A 25,700-nucleotide genomic window follows, 5' to 3' on the forward strand; every position below is an offset into this window, starting at 1 on the left:
CAAAACATACATGTATTGTATAACATAATGTCCTAGGAGTGTCATCTGATGAAGATCATCAAAGGTTAGTGCTTCATTTAGCTGTGTTTTGGTTTTATTGACATATATGCTTGCTTGGAAAATGGCTGTGTGGTTATTTTGGTCTATGTACTCTCCTAACATAATCTAATGTTTTGCTTTCGCTGTAAAGCCTTTTTGAAATCGGACAATGTGGTTGGATTCAGGAGAGGATTATCTTTCAAATGGTGTAAAATAGTTGTATGTTTGAGAAAATTGAATTGTGGTATTTTAGTTGTTTTTGTATTTCGCGCCATGCGATCCCATTGGCTGTTGGCTAGGGGTTCCGCTGGCGGAACGCCTAGATGTAAGAAGTACAAAATGTAGACATATGAGGATTTAAAGATGCAGTGATATGAGGATGTAAATATATACAGATTAAGATATAATGATGTAGAGATATGATGTTAAGATGTAGAGGTATGATGTAAAGATGTAGAGGTATGATGTAAAGATGTAGAGGTATGATGTAAAGATGTAGAGGTATGATGTAAAGATGTAGAGGTATGATGTAAAGATGTAGAGGTATGATGTACAGATGTAGAGGTATGATGTAAAGATGTAGAGGTATGATGTAAAGATGTAGAGGTATGATGTAAAGATGTAGAGGTATGATGTACAGATGTAGAGGTATGATGTACAGATGTAGAGGTATGATGTACAGATGTAGAGGTATGATGTAAAGATGTAGAGGTATGATGTACAGATGTAGAGGTATGATGTAAAGATGTAGAGGTATGATGTAAAGATGTAGAGGTATGATGTACAGATGTAGAGGTATGATGTACAGATGTAGAGGTATGATGTACAGATGTAGAGGTATGATGTACAGATGTAGAGGTATGATGTAAAGATGTAGAGGTATGATGTAAAGATGTAGAGGTATGATGTACAGATGTAGAGGTATGATGTACAGATGTAGAGGTATGATGTACAGATGTAGAGGTATGATGTAAAGATGTAGAGGTATGATGTACAGATGTAGAGGTATGATGTACAGATGTAGAGGTATGATGTACAGATGTAGAGGTATGATGTAAAGATAGCTAAAGGAGAAATATGTACTCTCCTGTGTCTATATTATATTATATCTTATTACCGTGGATAGAAGCTAAAAGGCATCCAAACATCAAAATGATAGTGTTGAATTAATTACAGGATTAATAACATATTTATATTCACCATAGATGACATTCAACCTACACATACTATCAGTCCGCATTCCTGTTTTCCAGTCAAAATGGCTGATCTGTTTGGGAGTGAGAGTGATGCTGTGGGAATCCTGTTGTGTGTGCAGGAATGATCTCTGAGACAGGATAAGCCATACACTGTTTCATCTTCAAACACAAAGAAAACAAAGGCACCGGTAGAGAGAGAGAGAGAGAGAGAGAGAGAGAGAGAAAGAGAGTGTGTGTGTCTGCATGTGTGTCATGTGAGTGAGCGCATGCGTGCGTGCGTATGACGTGGTAAGGTTGGACCAAGGTACAGAGAAAAGACCAGACGAGGAATCAGTGGTTAAGGATAAACATAATACTTTACTGAGAACCGGTAGCCGCAGGATCACAGTACACTTGAACAAACACTAAGTCTTGAAACCTTACTCAGGAAAAGACCACACACAGTAAACAATTCAAGCTTCTGCAAAGGACAACAGAAAACACACCTCTTTAACAGGGAAATCATAATGAGTAAATAGGACACACCTGAGTGTCGTTAATGTCTCTAGGACGGTCTCTGCCGCCCTCTGGTGACAGGTAGAACCATGACAGTGCGTGCGTGCATGAGATTGTGTGCCTACCTGCCTGTTTGCCTGGGTGTATTGCCTGGCTGCCTGGGTGTCCTTCCTGTTTGCCTGGGTGTCCTGCCTGGCTGCCTGGGTGTCCTGCCTGGCTGCTCCTGCCTGGGTGTCCTGCCTGGCTGTCCTGCCTGGGTGTCCTGCCTGGCTGCCTGGGTGTCCTGCCTGGCTCCCTGGGTGTCCTGCCTGGCTGTCCTGCCTGGGTGTCCTGCCTGGCTGCCTGTGTGTCTTGCCTGGCTGTCTGTGTGTCCTGTCTGGCTGCCTGTGTGTCCTGTCTGGTTGTCTGTGTGTCCTGTCTGGCTGCCTGGGTGTCCTGCCTGGCTGCCTGTGTGTCCTGCCTGGCTGTCCTGCCTGGGTGTCCTGCCAGTGTGTCCTGCCTGGCTGCCTGTGTGTCTTGCCTGGCTGTCTGTGTGTCCTGTCTGGCTGCCTGTGTGTCCTGTCTGGCTGCCTGTGTGTCCTGTCTGGTTGTCTGTGTGTCCTGTCTGGCTGCCTGTGTGTCCTGTCTGGTTGTCTGTGTGTGTACCTTACAGGTGTCTGCAACTCCCAGCTCGATAGAGTATTTTCAACCAGCTAACCCCACATTAAATCGAAGGCCAGAGCCGACAGTGTGAGCAAGCAGATCAGTCTGAATGGCCAGTGAAAAGAGCTGTTATGGAGAAGATGCTTGACACTTCACATCAATTGACTGAAGGAATCTGTCTAGAGATTCCTTAAGCTCCATGGCCTTCACAGTCAGGAGAAAAACTCTTCTCTTTATCTCCATCTCTCTCTCTCTCACACACACACACCCCACACACACACACCACACACACACCCCACACATACACCGTTTTAACAAACAGTTTCAAAAGTCTTAAGAGTAGCAGTTGGGTTTACCTCAGTGAGACTGACCTGGAAAAACTCTGCAATGTTAGCCACATGGCTGGCACACTGACACTTCCTGGCATCAGGCACATCCTCACCAACCTGGGAGAGGAGAAAGGGAGAGAAGAGAGGGAGAGGAGAGGGGGAGTGGAGGGAGAGGAGAGAAAGAAAGAGAGGGAGGGAGAGGAGAGAGGGAGTGAAGGGAGGGAGAGGAGAGGGGGAGAGAAGAGAGGGAGTTGAGGGAGTTGAGGGAGAAGAGACAGAGAGAGAAGAGAGGGAGAGAGAGTTAGAGAAGAGGGAGGGAGGAGACTGGGTTAGAGCTACTGTGTGTTTCTGACTTCAAGAATACAGTAGTAGTGTCATCATCGCCGGCGACATCATCATCATCAATCAAAGTAACCACATTGAAAGGATTGGATGTGCTCTTTGTATTCTATTCAAAATGTTGTCTTTGTGTCCAGTATAACAGTAGTAATTATGAGTGAATGAAGCATTGTGTCTCAACAGGAACATTCCTGGTAGCATTACATTACCATGACCTATTCAAAACAACACAATGGCCACTGATTACATGAAAGGAATAGTGGAATAATAATCAAGCATACAAACACATGGCTACTGAACTGGTACTGCTGCTACAGAATTATAAAATAATACAAATAATATCAATTCCAGGGCCATTCACCTCCTAGTTAATAACACATCTCTGGAGAACTTTTGAATTGAATCACATTAGAAGTTATTACGACCACAGGAAACATATATTTTCTGTTTTCTTTTTGGGAGGGGTTGATGGGCGACTGCAGTGCCTGAGAACTACAATAAACCCAAAATGGAGGTTTGTAATAATGGACAAGAGACCCCAAATCTCACTCTAGAGTCATCCTAAAATGTGACAGAGACCAGTAGCCAGAGGGGATGTCTGGGCCTGTCACAACAATAGACACAGTAAGCCCATTAGACTGTCTCAGACTGCCTGAGTTTCACTGGGCTGAATGGACACACACTGACAGGAGGGAGGGAGGGAGGGAGGGAGGAGGGAGGGAGGGAGGGAGGGAGGGAGGGAGGGACGGAGGGAGGGAGGGAGGGAGGGAGGGAGGGAGGGAGGGAGGGAGGGAGGGAGGGAGGGAGGACTGAATGGACACACACTGACAGGAGGGAGGGAGGACTGAATGGACACACACTGACAGGAGGGAGGGAGGGAGGGAGGGAGGGAGGGAGGGAGGGAGGGAGGGAGGGAGGGAGGGAGGGAGGGAGGGAGGGAGGGAGGGAGGGAGGGAGGGAGGGAGGGAGGACTGAATGGACACACACTGACAGGAGGGAGGGAGGGAGGACTGAATGCACACACACTGACAGGAGGGAGGGAGGACTGAATGGAAACACACTGACAGGAGGGAGGGAGGACTGAATGGACACACACTGACAGGAGGGAGGGAGGGAGGGAGGGAGGGAGGGAGGGAGGGAGGGAGGGAGGGAGGGAGGGAGGGAGGGAGGGAGGGAGGGAGGGAGGGAGGGAGGACTGAATGGACACACACTGACAGGAGGGAGGGAGGACTGAATGGAAACACACTGACAGGAGGGAGGGAGGACTGAATGGACACACACTGACAGGAGGGAGGGAGGACTGAATGGAAACACACTGACAGGAGGGAGGGAGGACTGAATGGACACACACTGACAGGAGGGAGGGAGGGAGGGAGGGAGGGAGGGAGGGAGGGAGGGAGGGAGGGAGGGAGGGAGGGAGGGAGGACTGAATGGACACACACTGACAGGAGGGAGGGAGGAGTGAATGGAAACACACTGACAGGAGGGAGGGAGGGAGGACTGAATGGACACACACTGACAGGAGGGAGGGAGGGAGGACTGAATGGTAAACACACTGACAGGAGGGAGGGAGGGAGGGAGGACTGAATGGACACACACTGACAGGAGGGAGGGAGGACTGAATGGAAACACACTGACAGGAGGGAGGGAGGACTGAATGGAAACACACTGACAGGAGGGAGGGAGGACTGAATGGACACACACTGACAGGAGGGAGGGAGGACTGAATGGACACACACTGACAGGAGGGAGGGAAGACTGAATGGAAACACACTGACAGTTTACCTATAGAGGCATACACAGCTAGTTACACATGTACTGTACACACACATTTGTAGACATACATATACTGTACTAACACACATTTATAGACATACATACAGTATACTCTACTAACACACATTTATAGACATACATACAGTATACTGTACTAACACATTTATAGACATACATACAGTATACTGTACTAACACACATTTATAGACATACATACAGTTTACTGTACTAACACATTTATAGACATACATACAGTTTACTGTACTAACACACATTTATAGACATACATATACTGTACTAGCACACATTTATAGACATACATACAGTATACTGTACTAACACACATTTATAGACATACATATACTGTACTAACACACACATGCGCACACACACACACACACACACACACACACACACACACACACACACACACACACACACACACACACACACACACACACACACACACACACTCACCCAATTGATGAGGACGTAGCGCGGCAGTACGGCCGTGGGCTCCTTCAGGCTGCAGAAGCCGTACATGACCCGGCCATTATCAAAGGTCACTGTGATCTCTGCTAGACCTCCAGCTAGAGGAGGAGGGGAGGAGGAGGAGGGAGGAGGAGGAGAAGAGGGGGAGAGAGAGGAGGGGTAAGGAGAGTAGGAGGAAAGGAGGAAGACGAGGAGAGGGAGAGGAAGGTGGAATAGGAGGAAGGGAGAAACAACTGATGAGAAGAATGAGAGGTAGAGTGTTTACAGAAAAACACATCACTACCACTCTCAAGGCTGATCTGACCGTTCCACACTGACACAGGCTCTGTCCTCCTCCACATGATGTGTGTGGCCCAGTGCTCTTCAGTGACTCACAGTTCAGCTCTCCTACGGTATACTGCTCCAGGCACAAACTGGCCTGGTGGAACCAGCCAGGTTGTACGATAGCTCACATTCTATTTCACTTCACGTCTCACCATAGGCAGCTGTCTGCCCTATATGATCCTTACCGTTACCATCCAATATAATCATTCAATAGCTTGATATTGATAGTTCTGGCTGGTTGGTGGGCCGATGCATTTCCTTCATGACTTACACTGAGGAGAGCTGCAGTCTGGTAGCATTGCAGGCTTATGTCCAATGTAAATAGGCAACTTCCAATGAGCTGCTGAAACATTAAAATCTCATCGATGGTAAAGGTATTGAGATGGAGGGACCGCTGACTGTGGTTGGGTAAAGTAGGAGGGGGACTAGAGTGCAGACACATAAACACACACCTGCGTCCTGAACAGGGTCATGATGACCCCTGAGACAGACGCCCACACTCACACCTGACTGCTCCAACGCAAGTGAACAGAGCTGCCACCAATGCCATCACACACTCACAAACACACTCCAAACCCCATCTGTCCAATCAGAGTCAGGTCTCACTGGTCCAGCCCGTCCACTCCACTTACTCTACACCAATAGGATGACTGATAGGTCTGCCTCACCACAATCATAGGCATGGCAATAAATCATGCTTTGTGTGTGGGATGCTGTGTATCCCAGAGCTTTTCCAGGTTCCAACCCTCCACTAATAGTGGATCTCACAAGACCAGGCCAAGCTGGTCTCGCAGACATGATTAACAGAGCAGTGAGAGGAGATGCGTGCACTGCTATATGAAATATGGATCACTTTTATTAACAGGCATAGTCATCAACTTTGCGTAGCAGTTTGGAGGGTTGGACCAGCAACCGAAAGATCACTGGTTTAAATCCTCGAGCCGACTAGGTAAAAAACTTAACCCTAATTGCTCCTGTAAATGACTTAATGACTAAAATGTCAAATGTACAAAAATGTAATAATGATTATGCCTTCCTGATGGAATAGTTAGCATCTTAACAAAACATCATTTCCTTTTCATGTGATTGTTCACACCGACAACAATGGCTGGCTGTCACCTTCAATGGAGGCCTCAAAGCTAATGAGTATGCCCTCTACTGCCACATTTCCCCTCCAAACAGCCAGTAGTAGTCAGTTGCAGGCTCTTTTCCCCATCTCAATACATGTTATCAATGCAAGAGGCACAGAGAGTACAGTTTAAACAAACAAACCAGAACAACAATCAATCATCTTCAGATTTCCTGGTGGAGTTTGCTTACCTCCTGATGATGCCAGGGTCAAATCATTGCTGTTGCCCTCATATGAGAACAAGGCCCTGCATGAGAGAAACACAGAGAGAGAGAGAGACCGTCAGACAATTAGACTCCAGAACAACACAGCATCCAAGCATAACAGCCATACTATCTTTCACCAGAATTTTCTCCAGTATGATTATATTTAACATTCATACAGTGGTAACTATATGAGCAAGGGGAGGAAGAGGGAGGGGGTACGGGTTGGAATGCGCTCCACTCAAGGCCAATACTCTACACACCAGTTCACGGGTGCTGTTAGTCCCGAGGAGTGGATAGGAGAGACAATGGCATCATCTTTTTACTTAGCTGTGTAAAAATGTAACGCCTGGAGCAATGAACTAGCTTTAGAATCCCTTTTCAATTCATTCTGCTAGTTTTACGGCATTAGATAGATATGTACTCAGGCTAAACTGCTGGTATTATTGTTCCCATTCTGAAGACAATGACAGGAGATAGAGACATAGAATTATTATCTGAATAGAGCAATGCAGTGAGACTCTATTACCCAGAATTCTACAGAGAGAGAGAGATGTGTGTGTGTGTAGGTAGATATGTGCACACGTGAGACAATAAGCAGATTATAAACATGTTTAATTAATGACTGTGGGAATACAGTCTCTCTTCCGCCTGGATTATAGCGGGACCATCGCATACCAGCACTCTAGTAATAATGCACACACGTACACAAGTACTAATACACGTACACACACGGGCAAGGGGTGAATGAAGGTGAGTGGGATTACATCCTACATTTCCAGGTGAATCTGGTTGACCTTCCTTTATACTGTACTGTAGTATCTGTTCAGCCAGCCATGAGGCTTCCATCAGAAGGACTGTCTCAATCCCTCTCTGTTTCTCTTCATCCCCTCATCCCCTTGTGTCTCCAATCTCCTTCCCTCTCTCCCTCGGTCTCCAGCCGTACAGGCCTTAACGGTCCTGTCTCTCAGACCGGCTGTCCTTTCTCTCCTCATCTCTGCAGGGTTCTCTCTCTCTCTCTCTCTCTCTCTCTCTCAATTCCATTTCAATTTCAATGTAAGGGCTTTATTGGCATGGGACATTGCCAAAGTGATTGAAATAAAAAATAAACAAAAGTAAAATAAACAATAAAAATTAACAGTAAACATTACACTCACAGAAGTTCCAAAAGAATAAAAACATTTCAAATGTCATATTATGTCTATATAGTGTTGTAACGATGTGCAAATATTTAAAGTACAAAAGGGAAAATTAATAAACATAAATATGGGTTGTATTTACAATGGTGTTTGTTCTTCACTGGTTGCCCTTTCCTTGTGGCAACAGGTCACAAATCTTGCTGCTGTGATGGCACACTGTGGTATTTCACCCAGTAGATATGGGAGTTTATCAAAATTGGGTTTGTTTTCATTCTTTGTGGATCTGTGTAGTCTGAGGGAAATATGTGTCTCTAATATGGTCATACATTTGTCAGGAGGTTAGGAAGTGCAGCTCAGTTTCCACCTCATTTCGTGGGCAGTGTGCACATAGCCTGTCTTCTCTTGAGAGCCAGGTCTGACTACGGTGACTTTTCTCAATAGCAAGGCTATGCTCACTGAGTCTGTACATAGTCAAAGCTTTCCTTAAGTTTGGGTCAGTCACAGTGGTCAGGTATTCTGCCACTGAGTACTCTCTGTTTAGGGCCAAATAGCATTCTAGTTTGCTATGTTTTTTTGTTAATTATTTCCAATGTGTCAAGTAATAATCTTTTTGTTTTCTCATGATTTGGTTGGGTGTAATTGTGTTGCTGTCCTGGGGCTCTGTGGGGTGTGTTTGTGTTTGTGAACAGAGCTCCAGGACCAGCTTGCTTAGGGGACTCTTCTCCACGTTCTTCTCTCTGTAGGTGATGGCTTTGTTATGGAAGGTTTGGAAATCGCTTATTTTTGGATATTTTTGCAGAATTCTGCATTGTCTCAATTTGGTGTTTGTCCCATTTTGTGAAATCTTGGTTGGTGAGCAGACCCCAGACCTCACAACCATAAAGGGCAATGGGTTCTACAACTGATTCAAATATTTTTAGCCAGATCCTAATTGGTATGTCAAATTTTCTGTTCCTTTTGATGGCATAGAAGGCCCTTCTTGCCTTGTCTCTTAGCTCATTCAAAGCTTTTTGGAAGTTACCTGTGGCGCTGATGTTTAGACTGAGGCATGTATAGTTTTTGTGTGCTCTAGGGCAACGGTGTCTAGATGGAATTTGTATTTGTGGTCCTGGCGACTGCACCTTTTTTGGAACACCATTATTTTTTGTCTTACTGAGATTTAACTTACTCCCCCTACACTTTTCCCTCTTACATTATTGAAGCCATACAAGTACTGTTTAAAGATCATTAAGCCTGTTGTATTCAAGCCATCCTTCAGTCTCCTTACTTTGTATCAATTTCCATCCACATAAGGCAGCTATAGCAGAGCAGGGATATTTTTAAGCAGGCCTCTCTCTGGCTGGCCTAACCTAACCCTCCCCATCCCCCTCTCCTCTCCCCACCCCAGCCCACCACACCCAGTAGCTCATCTACAGTCTGTCTGGGACACACCCGGGCCAATGAGCTGAGAGGAGACTGGGATGCGGGGTGACAATGGAGAGAGAGAGTAAATAAGAGAGATACGGGGAGAGAGAGAGAGAGTGGGGGAGGAAGAGACAGAAAGAGAGAGGAAGAGTCAGAGAGCGAGAGAGAGAGAGAGAGAGAGAGCGAGAGAGAGAGAGAGAGTGAGAGAGAGTGGGGGAGGAAGAAAGAGAAAGATAGGGGTGAAAGAGAAAGATAGACATGGAGAGAGAGAGAGCGAAAGAAAGATGGAGACAGAAATTGGAGGTAGAGAAAGCGAGAGAGAGAATGTGTAAGCTAGTTCACGTGTAGCACTATAAATAATTCCCTTTAAAGCAGACTCCTTTTATTATTCATAAAAGACTGGCATGACCTAGAAACAGCTCTGCTCTGTGGAGCCTATGTCACTGGGCCTGGAGAGAGAGAGAGAGAGAGAGAGAGAGACTGCATGGCATACAGCAGGCATGGGGCTACTGCTGAGGGGGAGAGAGATGGAGAGAGCGACATGTGGGGGAGGGGCGAATAGGAGGGAGGGGTTCAGAAGGGTGTCCAAATGAGAGAGGGGGGTGGGGGTGAGGGGGTATGTGGATGGTGAAGAGAGAAGGGTAAGTAGATGTAGAGGAAAAGGGAGAGAGGGGGAGGGTCAAAGTATGTCAGTGGATGCATCGGAGCTGGAGTGAGGGAGTGAGAGAACGCATGGGAGCTGGAGTGAGGGTGTGAGAGAATGCAGGGGAGCGGGGGTGAGGGTGTGAGAGAATGCAGGGGAGCGGGGGTGAGGGTGAGGGTGTGAGAGAATGCAGGGGAGCGCGGGTGAGGGTGTGAGAGAACGCAGGGGATTGGGGGTGAGGGTGTGAGAGAACGCAGGGGAGCGGGGGTGAGAGAATGCATGGGAGCGGGTGTGAAGGAGTGAGAGAATGCAGAGGAGCGGGGGTGAGGGTGTGAGAGAATGCAGGTGAGAGGGGTGAGAGAGTGAGAGAACGCAGGGGAGTAGGGGTGAGAGAATGCATGGGAGCGGGGGTGAAGGAGTGAGAGAATGCAAGTGAGAAGGGTGCGGGAGTGAGAGCGAGGGTGCTGGGGGCCTCTTCTATTGTCTCCCAGGGTGGAAAGAGGGAATGAGCGGGCTGGGACTGAGAGTCCCTCACTATAGACCAATTACACTTCAATATCAGAGAGGAGGAGTAAAAACAAGAAAACAAGACTCCAGGGGGGAGGGGGGGCAGAGAATGTGAACAAGAAATAGAAACAGAGAAAGGGATACGATGAAGATGGGGCAGAGACAGGAAATTAGAAACTAATAGAGATGGTAGATAGAGAGCTGAAACACTGTGGAAAACCCAGCAGATAGCCTATTAGTGTGAGTCTCTCAGTGTCCTCTCTGCTAATAATGCTGTAGATGGAGGGAGAGAGAGAGATGGAGAGATGGAGCGAGAGATCAATGGTATCAGAGGAGAAGAAGAGAGGAAGACAGACCAATCAGGCCGTCAGCAGTCAAATAGGTTTCATTCGAACCCCCCGCAACTCATTTCTGAACCATGTCATCAATGATCACACCGACGCTCGCCCCAGCACAAACAACTAATCTGATTGGCTCTCGGAGGGTCATGGTGTCCAATCAGGGCTGTTTGTCATGACAAAGCTTTTCCCTTCTAGGAAGGTGAGTCAACGTTTCCTAAACACCACCCGAAGCGGCCGGCAGAGACAAAAGAATCCAATACAGACGCCACATCTTGCTTTAATAAAAGGTTTCGTATGTTGAAACCTGCTCTAATGTCCACACACACACACAAACACACGCACGTACACATGCACGTACACACACACACACACACAAACGCACGCACGCACGCACGTACACATGCACACACACACACACACACAAAGCAATAAAAGGGGACTGAGCCAGGTTGTTTTTCCTAAAATGAGGTCGGGTGGCTCAGCCCAAATACATGTACCTCCTGTCATGACTCTCCTGTGAGGATCCGAAGGATCAGGTTACAGTGGGTCCGCTCTACAGCGCCCTCTCTCTCCCACAGAGGGGGAGAGGGGTGAAGTTGGCTGTTTTATGACGGTCCTAAATACCTTGTAGAAACTCTGCTTTATGGCTCTGCAGGATGGAGGTGAAAGAAACATTTTGTTACAAGGAGATTCCTCCCGTCAAAACGCCAACATCAAAAGGCTGGATAATGAAACAATATTTCTAGAATCCAAACATTGGGAATGGTCCATGGGTATTTAAAGAATAACATGTCCAACAGTTGTTGTTTTGTGATATCATGAAGGACGGTATAACTAAATAACTGTACCTCTACAAATGTATACGTCCCAGTTATCAGATTCACATCTAAATGTTGTGGAACTTATATGATTAAATATGAAACTATTTGTGAGAAGACGTAACGTGATGTTAGCCTTCCAAATTAGATAATTGTTTTTCATATAACGTTTTAACCAGTCAGTGACCACACCCACGTGAGCACAGACATTATGTTGGCGTCATGGAATGCCACTTTTGCCAGAGTGCATAAAACCCCTCGTGAAGAATTAACATATTAGACCAAGCAGGCGGACGGTGTTGAACCGGACGTCACGAATGGCTAGAATCTACGAGACCAGAAAAACGTGTAGTGTGGCTGCACGTTGAAATGGTAGGAATTTAAATCTCTAGAGGCCAGTACATTGCCGGGTTGCTACGGTTGTGTAAAATGGTTCAAGCTCTATATTAGACCAACGTGACCGACAGCGTGAGCTGAAAGGTACGAAATGGTTAGAAACTCTGAAGACTACACAGGAACATTCAGTCTGCAGCTGTTTAACCTGTTGGGGCTAGGGGGCAGTATTTTCACGGCCGGATAAAAAACGTACCCGATTTAAACTGGTTACTACTCTTGCCCAGAAACGAGAATATGCATATAATTAGTAGATTTGGATAGAAAACACTCTAAAGTTTCTAAAACTGTTTGAATGGTGTCTGTGAGTATAACAGAACTCATATGGCAGGCCAAAACCTGAGAAGATTCCATGCAGGAAGTGCCCTGTCTGACAATTTGTTGTCCTTCTGTTGCATCTCTCTCAAAATTACAGCATCTGTGCTGTTACGTGACACTTTCTAAGGCTTCCATTGGCTCTCTAAAGCCTTTAGAAAGCGGAATGACGTGTCTCCTGTCTCTGGGCAAAGTACAGCAGCAGAGTTTGTAAGTGGCCTGCCTGGGGACAGTGACACTGGAGATGCGCATTCACGAGACTTCGGCATTTTTTTCTTTCTCTCTTTGAATTAATAAAACGTTGTCCGGTTGGAATATTATCGCTATTTTACGAGAAAAATAGCATAAAAATTGATTTTAAACAGCGTTTGACATGCTTCTAAGTACGGTAATGGAATATTTCGATTTTTTTTGTCACGAAATGGGCTCACGCGTTACCCTTCGGATAGTGACCTGAACGCACGAACAAAACGGAGGTATTTGGATATAACTATGGATTATTTGGAACCAAAACAACATTTGTTGTTGAAGGAGAAGTCCTGGGAGTGCATTCTGATGAAGAACAGCAAAGGTAATCCAATTCTTCTAATAGTAATTCTGAGATTAGGTTGTCCCAAACTTGGTGGGTGTCAAATTAGCTAGCCGTGATGGCTGAGCTATGTACTCAAAATATTGCAAAATGTGCTTTTGCCGAAAAGCTATTTTAAAATCTGACATAGCGTTTGCATAAAGGAGTTCTGTATCTATAATTCTTAAAATAATTGTTATGTATTTTGTCAACGTTTATCATGAGTAATTTAGTAAATTCACCGGAAGTTTTCGGTGGGTATGCTAGTTCTGAACATCACATGCTAATATAAAAAGCTGGTTTTTGATATAAATATGAACTTGATTGAACAAAACATGCATGTATTGTATAACATAATGTCCTAGGAGTGTCATCTGATGAAGATCATCAAAGATTAGTGCTGCATTTAGCTGTGGTTTTGGGTTTTGTGACATATATGCTTCCTTTGAAAATGGCTGTGTGATTATTTTTTGCTGGGTACTCTCCTGACATAATCTAATCTTTTGCTTTCGCTGTAAAGCCTTTTTGAAATCGGACAATGTGGTTAGATTAACGAGAGCCTTATCTTTCAAATGGTGTAAAATAGTCATATGTTTGAGAAATTGAAGTTAATACATTTTTGAGGTATTTGTATTTCGCGCCACGCGATTCCACTGGCTGTTGAATAGGGTGGGACGCAAACGTCCCACTGGCCCAGAGAGGTTAACCTGTTGGGGATAGGGGGCAGTATTGACACGGCTGGATAAAAAACGTACCCGATTTAATCTGGTTACTACTCCTGCCCAGTAACTAGAATATGCATATAATTATTGGCTTTGGATAGAAAACACCCTAAAGTTTCTAAAACTGTTTGAATGGTGTCTGTGAGTATAACAGAACTCATATGGCAGGCCAAAACCTGAGAAGATTCCATGCAGGAAGTGCCCTGTCTGACAATTTGTTGTCCTTCTGTTGCATCTCTCTCAAAATTACAGCATCTGTGCTGTTACGTGACACTTTCTAAGGCTTCCATTGGCTCTCTAAAGCCTTTAGAAAGCGGAATGACGTGTCTCCTGTCTCTGGGCAAAGTACAGCAGCAGAGTTTGTAAGTGGCCTGCCTGGGGACAGTGACACTGGAGATGCGCATTCACGAGACTTCGGCATTTTTTTCTTTCTCTCTTTGAATTAATAAAACGTTGTCCGGTTGGAATATTATCGCTATTTTACGAGAAAAATAGCATAAAAATTGATTTTAAACAGCGTTTGACATGCTTCTAAGTACGGTAATGGAATATTTCGATTTTTTTTGTCACGAAATGGGCTCACGCGTTACCCTTCGGATAGTGACCTGAACGCACGAACAAAACGGAGGTATTTGGATATAACTATGGATTATTTGGAACCAAACCAACATTTGTTATTGAAGTAGAAGTCCTGGGAGTGCATTCTGACGAAGAACAGCAAAGGTAATCCAATTTTTCTTATAGTAAATCTGAGTTTGGTGAGTGCCAAACTTGGTGGGTGTCAAATTAGCTAGCCGTGATGGCTGAGCTATGTACTCAAAATATTGCAAAATGTGCTTTTGCCGAAAAGCTATTTTAAAATCTGACATAGCGTTTGCATAAAGGAGTTCTGTATCTATAATTCTTAAAATAATTGTTATGTATTTTGTCAACGTTTATCATGAGTAATTTAGTAAATTCACCGGAAGTTTTCGGTGGGTATGCTAGTTCTGAACATCACATGCTAATATAAAAAGCTGGTTTTTGATATAAATATGAACTTGATTGAACAAAACATGCATGTATTGTATAACATAATGTCCTAGGAGTGTCATCTGATGAAGATCATCAAAGGTTAGTGCTGCATTTAGCTGTGGTTTTGGTTTTTGTGACATATATGCTTCCTTTGAAAATGGCAGTGTGATTATTTTTGGCTGGGTACTCTCCTGACATAATCTAATGTTTTGCTTTCGCTGTAAAGCCTTTTTGAAATCGGACAATGTGGTTAGATTAACGAGAGTCTTATCTTTCAAATGGTGTAAAATAGTCATATGTTTGAGAAATTGAAGTTATAGCATTTTTGAGGTATTTGTATTTCGCGCCACGCGATTCCACTGGCTTTGAATAGGGTGGGACGCAAACGTCCCACTGGCCCAGAGAGGTAAACCTGTTGGGGATAGGGGGCAGTATTGACACGGCTGGATAAAAAACGTACCCGATTTAATCTGGTTACTACTCCTGCCCAGTAACTAGAATATGCATATAAGTATTGGCTTTGGATAGAAAACACCCTAAAGTTTCTAAAACTGTTTGAATGGTGTCTGTGAGTATAACAGAACTCATATGGCAGGCAAAAACCTGAGAAGATTTCATGCAGGAAGTGGCCTGTCTGACAAGGTGTCGTTCTTCTTGTCTCTGTTTATTGAAGAGTGAGGATCTTAGCTGTCCCGTGACACTTCCTACGGCTGCCATAGGGTCTCAGAAGGCGGCAAAAAGTTGAATCGTGGCTTTGCAGGCTCTGGCTGAAACAAAGTAGCGCGTTTGGGTAGTGGCTGGTTACAGTACTGCGAGACTCAGGCTCGTGCCCGCGTCGACCGAAAGCTTTGTTTTCTTTCCTCTGTTTAGCTAAATGGACATTCCCGGTCGGAATATTATCGCTTTTTTACGAGAAAAATGGCATAAAAATGGATTTTAAACAGCGGTTGACATGCTTCGAAGTACGGTAATGGAATATTTAGATTTTTTTTGTCACGAATTGCGCCATGCGCGCGACCCTTATTTACCCTTTCAGATAGTGTCTTGAACGCACGAACAAAACGCCGCTATTCGGATATAACGATGGATTATTTTGGACCAAACCAACATTTGTTATTGAAGTAGCAGTCCTGGGAGTGCATTCTGACGAAGAACAGGAAAGGTAAGACCATTTTTGTTATAGTAAATGGGATTTTGGTGAAGGCTAAACTTGCCGGGTGTCTAAATAGCTAGCCCTGTGATGCCGGGCTATCTACTCAGAATAAAATCGCGCCACAGGATTCAACTGGCTGTTACGTAGGTGGGACGAATTCGTCCCGCCGGTCCCATAGAGGTTAAGTACTTTTGTCTAGTAAACTCGACAGAGAACCACCGGGTGGTACTCTGAAAGATCCATTCTAACGAACACCTCCTCTGGAAGATTCGGTCTAACAGACACTCCGAGACAGAGAAGCTGCAGCTACAAAGGACATGGTGACCTCTGTTGGACAACCAGAAACTTACACAACCAGAGACTTTCTGTCTAATTACTCCCCGTAGATGGATCGAGCGTTGTCAACAGAGAGACAGCAAAGACATACAGACGTAAATATGCACACTGCAATTCTTTCAAATGAGCGGCCGTTCATGTGCAAAGTATTCGCATTTCCATGAGGATAGTTATCAGCTGTATGTACGATAGTGGAATTCCTTTGGCTCTACCTTTCCCTCTCTTTTGAATCCGCCATTTTGTGTTCAGGCCGTCATATTGGTTTAGTCCACTAGGGACTTTTCATTGCATTGTGTAGTAATCAATGTGTAAGGTATCCTGTTTGTGTGTTTATGTAATTCTGTGTGATTATTTAGTTAGTTAGTACATAAATAATTACGCCAATTTGTATATTGCTGGTTCATCATTTATTCTAGGGTTCGTGCAGATATCCAAGAGTTTTGCAACATTCAGAATGAGACTGATAAGGTAAAAAAGAATGAATGAATTGACTGTGACTGATGAAAGAGATATTTATATCTTAAGAGTTTAGTCGGGAGATAGTAACTCATTAAATAACTTTTCCCGTGGTGACCCAGATTACTATTTAATTAATTGTTATATGATTAATTTAATCACGTAATAATTGAATGTGGTATGTAATTATTTTATAAAATAACAGTCAAACACATTAATGATAGTCACGACACGGCACTCCCATTGGTGACAGATGGGTCATAAGATGGGTCATATAGGTGGAGGAGTTCTAACAGAATGACCTTCTTGATCCAAATCAGTCAGGTTTCAAGACTGGTCATTCAACTGAGACTGCTCTTCTCTGTGTCACGGAGGCTCTCCGCACTGCTAAAGCTAACTCTCTCTCCTCTGCTCTCATCCTTCTAGACCTATCTGCTGCCTTTGATACTGTGAACCACCAGATCCTCCTCTCCACCCTCTCCGAGTTGGGCATCTCCGGCGTGGCCCACGCTTGGATTGCGTCCTACCTGACAGGTCGCTCCTACCAGGTGGCGTGGCGAGAATCTGTCTCCGCACCACGTGCTCTCACCACTGGTGTCCCCCAGGGCTCTGTTCTAGGCCCTCTCCTATTCTCGCTATACACCAAGTCACTTGGCTCTGTCATATCCTCACATGGTCTCTAGTATCATTGCTATGCAGACGACACACAATTAATCTTCTCCTTTCCCCCTTCTGATAACCAGGTGGCGCATCGCATCTCTGCATGTCTGGCAGACATATCAGTGTGGATGACGGATCACCACCTCAAGCTGAACCTCTCCTGTAGGTTCATGCTCTACAACATTCGCAGAGTACGACCCTGCCTCACACAGGAAGCGGCACAGGTCCTAATCCAGGCACTTGTCATCTCCCGTCTGGATTACTGCAACTCGCTGTTGGCTGGGCTCCCTGCCTGTGCCATTAAACCCCTACAACTCATCCAGAACGCCGCAGCCCGTCTGGTGTTCAACCTTCCCAAGTTCTCTCACGTCACCCCGCTCCTCCGCTCTCTCCACTGGCTTCCAGTTGAAGCTCGCATCCACTACAAGACCATGCAGCACCTCCGTACCTTCAGGCTCTGATCAGTCCCTACACCCAAACAAGGGCACTGCGCTCATCCACCTCTGGCCTGCTGGCCCCCCTACCTCTGAGGAAGCACAGTTCCCGCTCAGCCCAGTCAAAACTATTCGCTGCTCTGGCACCCCTATGGTGGAACAAGCTCCCTCACGACGCCAGGACAGCGGAGTCAATCACCACCTTCCGGAGACACCTGAAACCCCACCTCTTTAAGGAATACCTAGGATAGGATAAAGTAATCCTTCTAACCCCCCCCTCCTAAAACATTTAGATGCACTATTGTAAAGTGGTTGTTCCACTGGATATCATAAGATGAATGCACCAATTTGTAAGTCGCTCTGGATAAGAGCGTCTGCTAAATGACTTAAATGTAAAATGTAAATGTAACTGTGTGGCTGACTAGCACTGGCTCAGCGAGTTCATATCCTTTTGGATGGGGAGGAATTTTGAGATTGGAACACTGATTGTGTGTATTAACAGGTTGATCCCAGGGGCACCTCAGCTGTCAATCACAGTGAGTGGGTCTCTATGGGAGGGCTTTACATTTACAGTTGAAGTCGGAAGTTTCATCATACTGAGTGTGTCCTTTTTCCCACCTGCAATGTGGGATATTGTTTTGTATAAGTGCCTATGTGCGCTACGTATTTCACGATCGTTATATCTTTGTTGTTTGGGAAGTTTCACTATCATTAAAATGTGGAACTCTACTCACGCTGCGCCTTGGTCCAATTATTCATACAACGGTCATGACAGAATATCCCACCTAGACAGGACCAAGCAGCGTGCCCAGGAGGTGAAGGAGAGAGTTGGTCATGGGAAGAGATACTAGGTGGATGCGAGACCCTTCCTTCGCGGGAGTTGCCGAGGAGTAAAGGAGGACAGCGACGACGCCGGGGTCCGTTGCCACAAACAACCCAAGGGCAACCCCAAGATTCTTTTTGGGGGGGGCATAAGGGGCGGTCGGCCGAGCCGAGAGCCAGAGACTGTCTGGGAGTCGATAGAGCAGTTTGAGGAAGGATATCGGAGAGAGATGTTGGCTAGGAGTATGCTGCAGTGCAGGCGTTTTGAGGAGCGTGTCATCAGTCCATTGCAACCTGTGCCGGCTCCACGCACCAGGCCTACAGTGCGCCTCCCCAGCCCGGTACGTCCTGTGCCGGCTCCCCGCACTCGCCCTGAGGAGTGTGTCATCAGTCCAGTGCAACCTGTGCCGGCTCCACGCACCAGGCCTCCAGTACGGCTTCCCAGCCCGGTACGTCCTGTGCTGGCTCCCCGCACTCGCCCCGAGGAGCGTGTCATCAGTCCGTTGCAACCTGTGCCGGCTCCCCACACTTGCCCTGAAGAGTGTGTCACCAGTCCGGTGCAACCTGTGCCGGCGCCACGCACCACACCTCCAGTGCGCCTTCCCAGACCGGTACGTCCAGTGCCGGCTCCCTGCACTCGCCCTGAGGAGCGTGTCATCAGTCCGGTGCAACCTGTGCCGGCTCCACGCACCAGGCCGGTACGTCCTGTGCCGGCTCCACGCACTCGTCCACCAGTGCGTGTGTACAATCCGGAGTCTCCAGCGAAGGTCTACAGGCTGGAACCCACTGTAGCTCAGTTGGTTGAGCATGGCGCTTGCAACGCCAGGGTTGTGGGTTCGATTCCCACAGGGGGCCTGTATTTAAAAAAATGTAATAAAAAAAATGTATGCTCTCTACTGTAAGTCGCTCTGGATAAGAGCGTCTGCTAAATGACTAAAATGTAAATGTAAAATGGAACCTCCAGCGATGGTTCACAGTCCAGAGCTTCCAGCAATGGTTCACAGTCCAGAGCTTCCAGTGACGGTCCACGGCCCGAAGCTTCCAGTGTTTATACTTGCGTACTTGTCACAACCGTCATATGAATAATTGGACCAAGGCGCAGCGTGAGTAGAGTTCCACATTTTAATGATAGTGAAGCTTCCAGTGACGGTCCACGGCACAGAGCTTCCTGCGGCGGTGCCATGGCTGGAGCCTTCCACTGCGCCGATGCCCAGTCCAGGCATGGCGTCCAGTCCCGCTCCATGGCCGGAGCCTTCCTCTGCGCCGGTGCTCAGTCCAGGCACGGCGTCCAGTCCCGCTCCATGGCCGGAGCCTTCTTCTGCGCCGGTGCTCAGTCCAGGCATGGCGTCCAGTCCCACTCCATGGCCGAGGCCTTCCTCTGCGCCGGTGCTCAGTCCAGGCACAGCGTCCTGTCCCGCTCCATGGCCGGAGCCTTCCTCTGTGCCGGTGCCCAGTAAAGGCACGGCGTCCAGTCCCGCTCCATGGCCAGAGCCTTCCTCTGCGCCGGTGCCCAGTCCAGGTACGGCATCCAGTCTCGCTCCATGGCCGGAGCCTTCCTCTGATCTGGCCATGGAGCCTTCCACGGCGTTCAGCCCGGCTCCATGGCCAGATCCGTGGTCTGAGCGTGTGCTACGTCCCGCACCGGAGCCGCCACCGACGCTAGTTGCCCACGCTAACCCTCCCCATCTAGTTTCAGGTTTTGCGGTCGGAGTCCGCACCTTTAGGGGGGGGTACTGTCACGCCCTGACCATAGAGAGCCCTCGGGGGTTCTCTATGGTGTTTTAGGTCAGAGCGTGACTAGGGGGGTTTCTAGGTATTATATTTCTATGTTGGTGGGTGTGTATGGTTCCCAATAAGAGGCAGCTGATAACCGTTACCTCTAATTGGGGACCATACTTAGTGCGTCCTTTTTCCCACCTGCTATGTAGGATATTGTTTTGTATGAGTGCCTATGTGCACTACGTATTTCACAATCATTATATCTTTGTTGTTTTGGAAGTTTCACTATTATTAAAATGTGGAACTCTACTCACGCTGCACCTTGGTCCAATTATTCATATGACGGTCGTGACAAGTACGCAAGTATTAACACCATGGGACCACGCAGCCTTCATACCGCTTAGGAAGGAGACGCGTTCTGTCTCCTAGAGATGAACATACTTTGGTGCGAAAAGTGCAAATCAATCTCAGAACAACAGCAAAGGACCTTGTGAAGATGTTGGAGGAAACAGGTACAAAAGTATCTATATCCACAGTAAAACGAGTCCTATATCGACATAACCTGAAAGGCCGCTCAGCAAGGAAGAAGCCACTGCTCCAAAACTGCCATAAAAAAGCCAGACTACGGTTTGCAACTGCACATGGGGACAAAGATCATACTTTTTGGAGAAATGTCCTCTGGTCTGATGAAACAAAAATAGAACTGTTTGGCCATAATGACCATCGTTATGTTTGGAGGAAACAGGGGGAGGCTTGCAAGCCAAAGAACACCATCCCAACCGTGAAGCACGTGGGGTGGCAGCATCATGTTGTGGGGGTACTTTGCTGGAGGAGGGACTGGTGCACTTCACAAATAGATGGCATCATGAGGAAGGGAAATTATGTGGATATATTGAAGCAACATCTCAAGACATCAGTCAGGAAGTTAAAGCTTGGTCACAAATGGGTCTTCCAAATGGACAATGACCCCAAGCATACTTCTAAAGTTGTGGCAAAATGGCTTAAGGACAACAAAGTCAAGTTATTGGAGTGGCCATCACAAATCCCTGACCTCAATCCTATAGAAAGATTGTGGGCAGAACTGAAAAAGCATGCGCGAGCAAGGAGGCCTACAAACCTGACTCATTTACACCAACTCTGTCAGGAGGAATGGGACAAAATTCACCCAACTTATTGTTGGAAGCTTGTGGAAGGCTACCCGAAACGTTTGACCCAAGTTAAACAATTTAAAGGCAATGCTACCAAATACTAATTGAATGTATGTAATCTTCTGACCCACTGGGAATGTGATGAAAGAAATGAAAGCTGAAATAAATAATTCTCTCTACTATTATTCTGACATTTCACATTCTTAAAATAAAGTGGTGATCCTAACTGACAAAGACAGGGCATTTTTACTAGGATTAAATGTCAGGAATTGTGAAAAACTGAGTTTAAATGTATTTGGCTAAGGTGTATGTAAACTTCCGACTTCAACTGTATGTTGAATCTTCCTGAGGCAAAGGGGACATCAGGGCAAGTGTTAGTGTTATTTGGTTCCTCCCCTCAGGGAAGAGCTACAATGTCCCCAAGGGTGTGTTGGAGACTGCTGGTCAAAGTGAAGTTCAATGACACACAAACACACTTGCGTTCACATATGTTCACACGCTCACGCACGCACGCACAAGCACACACACGCTCACGCACGCAAACACAGATGCACACACACACATACACACCCACACACACACACACACACACACACACACACACACACACACACACACACACACACACACACACACACACACACACACCATCTGACCCTCATCAAAACAAGCACATGTACAGTAAAGCCACACAGCCACACTCACGCTGCCCCATATTCAGATCAGGCACACCAACTATTTATTATGTTTCAGCAAAACAGAGCCATAAGACTCCTGAACATCTAATCAAATGGCTACCAAGACTATTTGCACTGCCCCCCCACCCCGCTGCTACTCTGTTATTATCTATGCATAGTCACTTTAATAACTCTACCTACATGTACATATTACCTCAATTACTTCGACTAACCTGTACCCCCACACATTGACTCTGTACTGGTACCCCCTGTATATAGCCTCGCTATTGTTATTTTACTGCTGTTCTTTAATTATTTGTTACTTTTATTTGTATTTATTTTTTAGGTATTTTTTAAAAAACTGCATCGTTGGTTAAGGGCTTGTAAGGAAGCATTTCACTATAAGGTCCACACCTGTTGTATTCGGCACATGTGACAAATAACATTTGATTTGATCAAAGTGAAGTTCAACGCCCCACTCTGGCTCTGAATCCTAATGGCCAAAGCAAACACAACATTACCGTCCATGGCTTGGAGAGATATTGGGAGTCCAAACAAAGAGTTTTTCCAGAAGTACAGAGTGTCAAATATTTCATGACTAAATAGGTAGCTAACTTTTTTGCCATAAAAATGAGACAAAAGCACAAGCCTGGTCCAGTCTAAATATATTACCTCAACATACCAACAATCCAGGAAGACTTCTTCACACCAGCTAAACATACTTTATTAATTTCATCTTGAGAGAAACGCATATTGAGAATGAAATAATTAATATGTATGTCAAAATCATTAGCTTTGCTGTCTACTTGATGATGGCAGTGGAAGAAGTTCTCAGGCTGTACTGTACCACAATGAGACGTCAGCAGTCAGACCAGAACATACTCTACATAACAACTCTTTGTTATCTCAGAACCAAGATTAAAAAGCACGCACGCACGCTCGCGCACACACACACACACACGCACACACGCGCACACACACACACACACACACACACACACACACACACACACACACACACACACACACACACACACACACACACACACACACACACACACACACACACGCGCACACACGCGCACACACACACACACACGCACACACACACACTGCTTGTAAATGAGCTTGCACAGCAGAACAGGCTGTCCCAGCAGATCTAGGCTACAGTAATTACATTACAGATATGAGAGATGGAGACTGGGAAGGAGGTAGAGGTATGGGATGCTCATAGAGACAGGAGTGGTTTGTCAGGATTTATTGGTATCTGGTATAGTAAGCATTATGGCAGCCAGCCAGCCAGACAGACAGATAGACAGGCAGGCAGGCAGGCAGGCAGGCAGGCAGGCAGGCAGGCAGGCAGGCAGGCAGGCAGGCAGGCACACGCACAGATAGCACGGGTGGTAGAGAGAGAAGAGGACAGAGAACAAGCCTGGATTCTACCACCATATAATTATGTTGCTTTATAGAGTGGCCCTACATGGGTATACAGAGCTTTAGTGACCCTACATGGGTGGGTATACAGAGCTTTAGTGACCCTACATGGGTGGGTATACAGAGCTTTAGTGACCCTACATGGGTGGGTATACAGAGCTTTAGTGACCCTACATGGGTGGGTATACAGTGCTTTAGTGACCCTACATGGGTGGGTATACAGAGCTTTAGTGACCCTACATGGGTGGGTATACAGAGCTTTAGTGACCCTACAGGGGTGGGTATACAGAGCTTTAGTGACCCTACATGGGTGGGTATACAGAGCTTTAGTGACCCTACATGGGTGGGTATACAGTGCTTTAGTGACCCTACATGGGTGGGTATACAGAGCTTTAGTGACCCTACATGGGTGGGTATACAGAGCTTTAGTGACCCTACATGGGTGGGTATACAGAGCTTTAGTGACCCTACATGGGTGGGTATACAGAGCTTTAGTGACCCTACATGGGTGGGTATACAGAGCTTTAGTGACCCTACATGGGTGGGTATACAGAGCTTTAGTGACCCTACATGGGTGGGTATACAGAGCTTTAGTGACCCTACATGGGTGGGTATACAGAGCTTTAGTGACCCTACATGGGTGGGTATACAGAGCTTTAGTGACCCTACATGGGTGGGTATACAGAGCTTTAGTGACCCTACATGGGTGGGTATACAGAGCTTTAGTGGGCCTACAGATCTTTTAATTAGTGTATGTGTGTGTGCGTGTGTGTGTGCGAGTATGTGTGTATGTGTGTACGGCCTGCATTTGACGTATGGAAGAACATAGATGGGTTTTTAATTGGAACACAAACCGATATGAGAGGAACCTCTAACATCTTGATTCTATTCTCTACAACACTGGTCTCCAGCAGCAGTGCCAGGAATCAAAATGTCCGTGTCCGTGTGATCTTTGTGTTCAACCCCAGACTGTAGGGCTGCACAATTCACATCGGAATCACAATATTACATGTTATGTCCGTTTTTATACTCAGTTTGTCATCTCTCTCCCCGTCTTCTCTTGTTCCTCCTCTGTTAGATTCACTATACGTTTGCATGTTGTTCTGTTCGATGAAATGAAGTCAACAGTTGTTCCAAACAAAAACTATGCTGCTTTCCACTTTACTTCTTAATATAAATCATTCTATTTCTGTGATTCCAACAGTTCACCCAAGTGTTTTTGATCTATATTGCAAAGATGTATGTATGTATCTGTGTGTGTCTGACTGTGTGTTGTGTGTTGTGTCTGCGTGTGAGGAAAAAAGGGAATGAAAGGAGAAAATGTCAGAGAAAGGGAGAGAGAGAAAGAGAGGAGAGAGAGAGGGAGAGGGAGAGGGAGTAGAGCGGGAAAAGGAGAGAGGGAGAGTGAGAGAGAGGGAGGGAGGGAGAGCGGGTGTAGAGAAAGAGAGAGGGAGAGAGAGAAAGAGAGATGGTGAAATCCTGATATGAGGAAATTGAGCTGAGAAACCTGGTGATAAAATCGGTCTTTTATGTCTCTGTTCTGGCTCCATAGTGAGGAGTACGGGTAGATAGCCTGAGTACTGAAGTCAGATACAACCAACACGGTACTACTGAGACCTAGGGCTATATTCTCTTCTCACCCTGTACTTGTCCTTTTTATACTAAACAATTTTCTCAATCCCTCTCCATTCTGGCACTCCTCTTGTCTTTCTCAAAATCCCTTCTCCCCTGCAGAGATCCTGACAATCTCCTGGACCCTGCTGTGTGTGTGTGTGTGTGTGTGTGTGTGTGTGTGTGTGTGTGTGTGTGTGTGTGTGTGTGTGTGTGTGTGTGTGTGTGTGTGTGTGTGTGTGTGTGATACATCTCAATGACATTGAAATGAGGGCTTGGGGATTGTGGGCAGTGACCTCACACGTGGCCTCACTGTGGGCTGCTGTCAAAGATGACAAAGACATTTCCCAAAGAGCCAGCCCCTGACGTGATGGTGGTTCACCTCATTCCAAAACCAAACTCTGTTGTGATGTAGGTGGTGA

The 25,700-nt window shown here is 46.1% G+C and overlaps 1 protein-coding gene across 3 annotated transcripts in view; it reads right to left on the reverse strand.

Annotated features, from left to right (window-relative positions):
* Window positions 1–25,700, reverse strand: part of LOC106603483 (drebrin) — a 110,862-nt gene that overhangs the window by 22,416 nt on the left and 62,746 nt on the right. For 2 of the 3 annotated variants that reach the window (XM_014197242.2, XM_014197240.2), the window contains exons 2-4: window positions 6,953–7,008; window positions 5,294–5,406; window positions 2,729–2,818 (exon numbers count right to left, since the gene is read on the reverse strand). In XM_014197242.2, the coding sequence (XP_014052717.1) occupies window positions 2,729–2,818; window positions 5,294–5,406; window positions 6,953–7,008 (259 nt within the window). The remainder of the gene's footprint in view (window positions 1–2,728; window positions 2,819–5,293; window positions 5,407–6,952; window positions 7,009–25,700) is intronic. The other variant, XM_014197241.2, reaches the window with a different exon arrangement.

The sequence above is a fragment of the Salmo salar genome, chromosome ssa04, assembly GCF_905237065.1.
Source record: "Salmo salar chromosome ssa04, Ssal_v3.1, whole genome shotgun sequence".
NCBI classification, from domain to species: domain Eukaryota; kingdom Metazoa; phylum Chordata; class Actinopteri; order Salmoniformes; family Salmonidae; genus Salmo; species Salmo salar.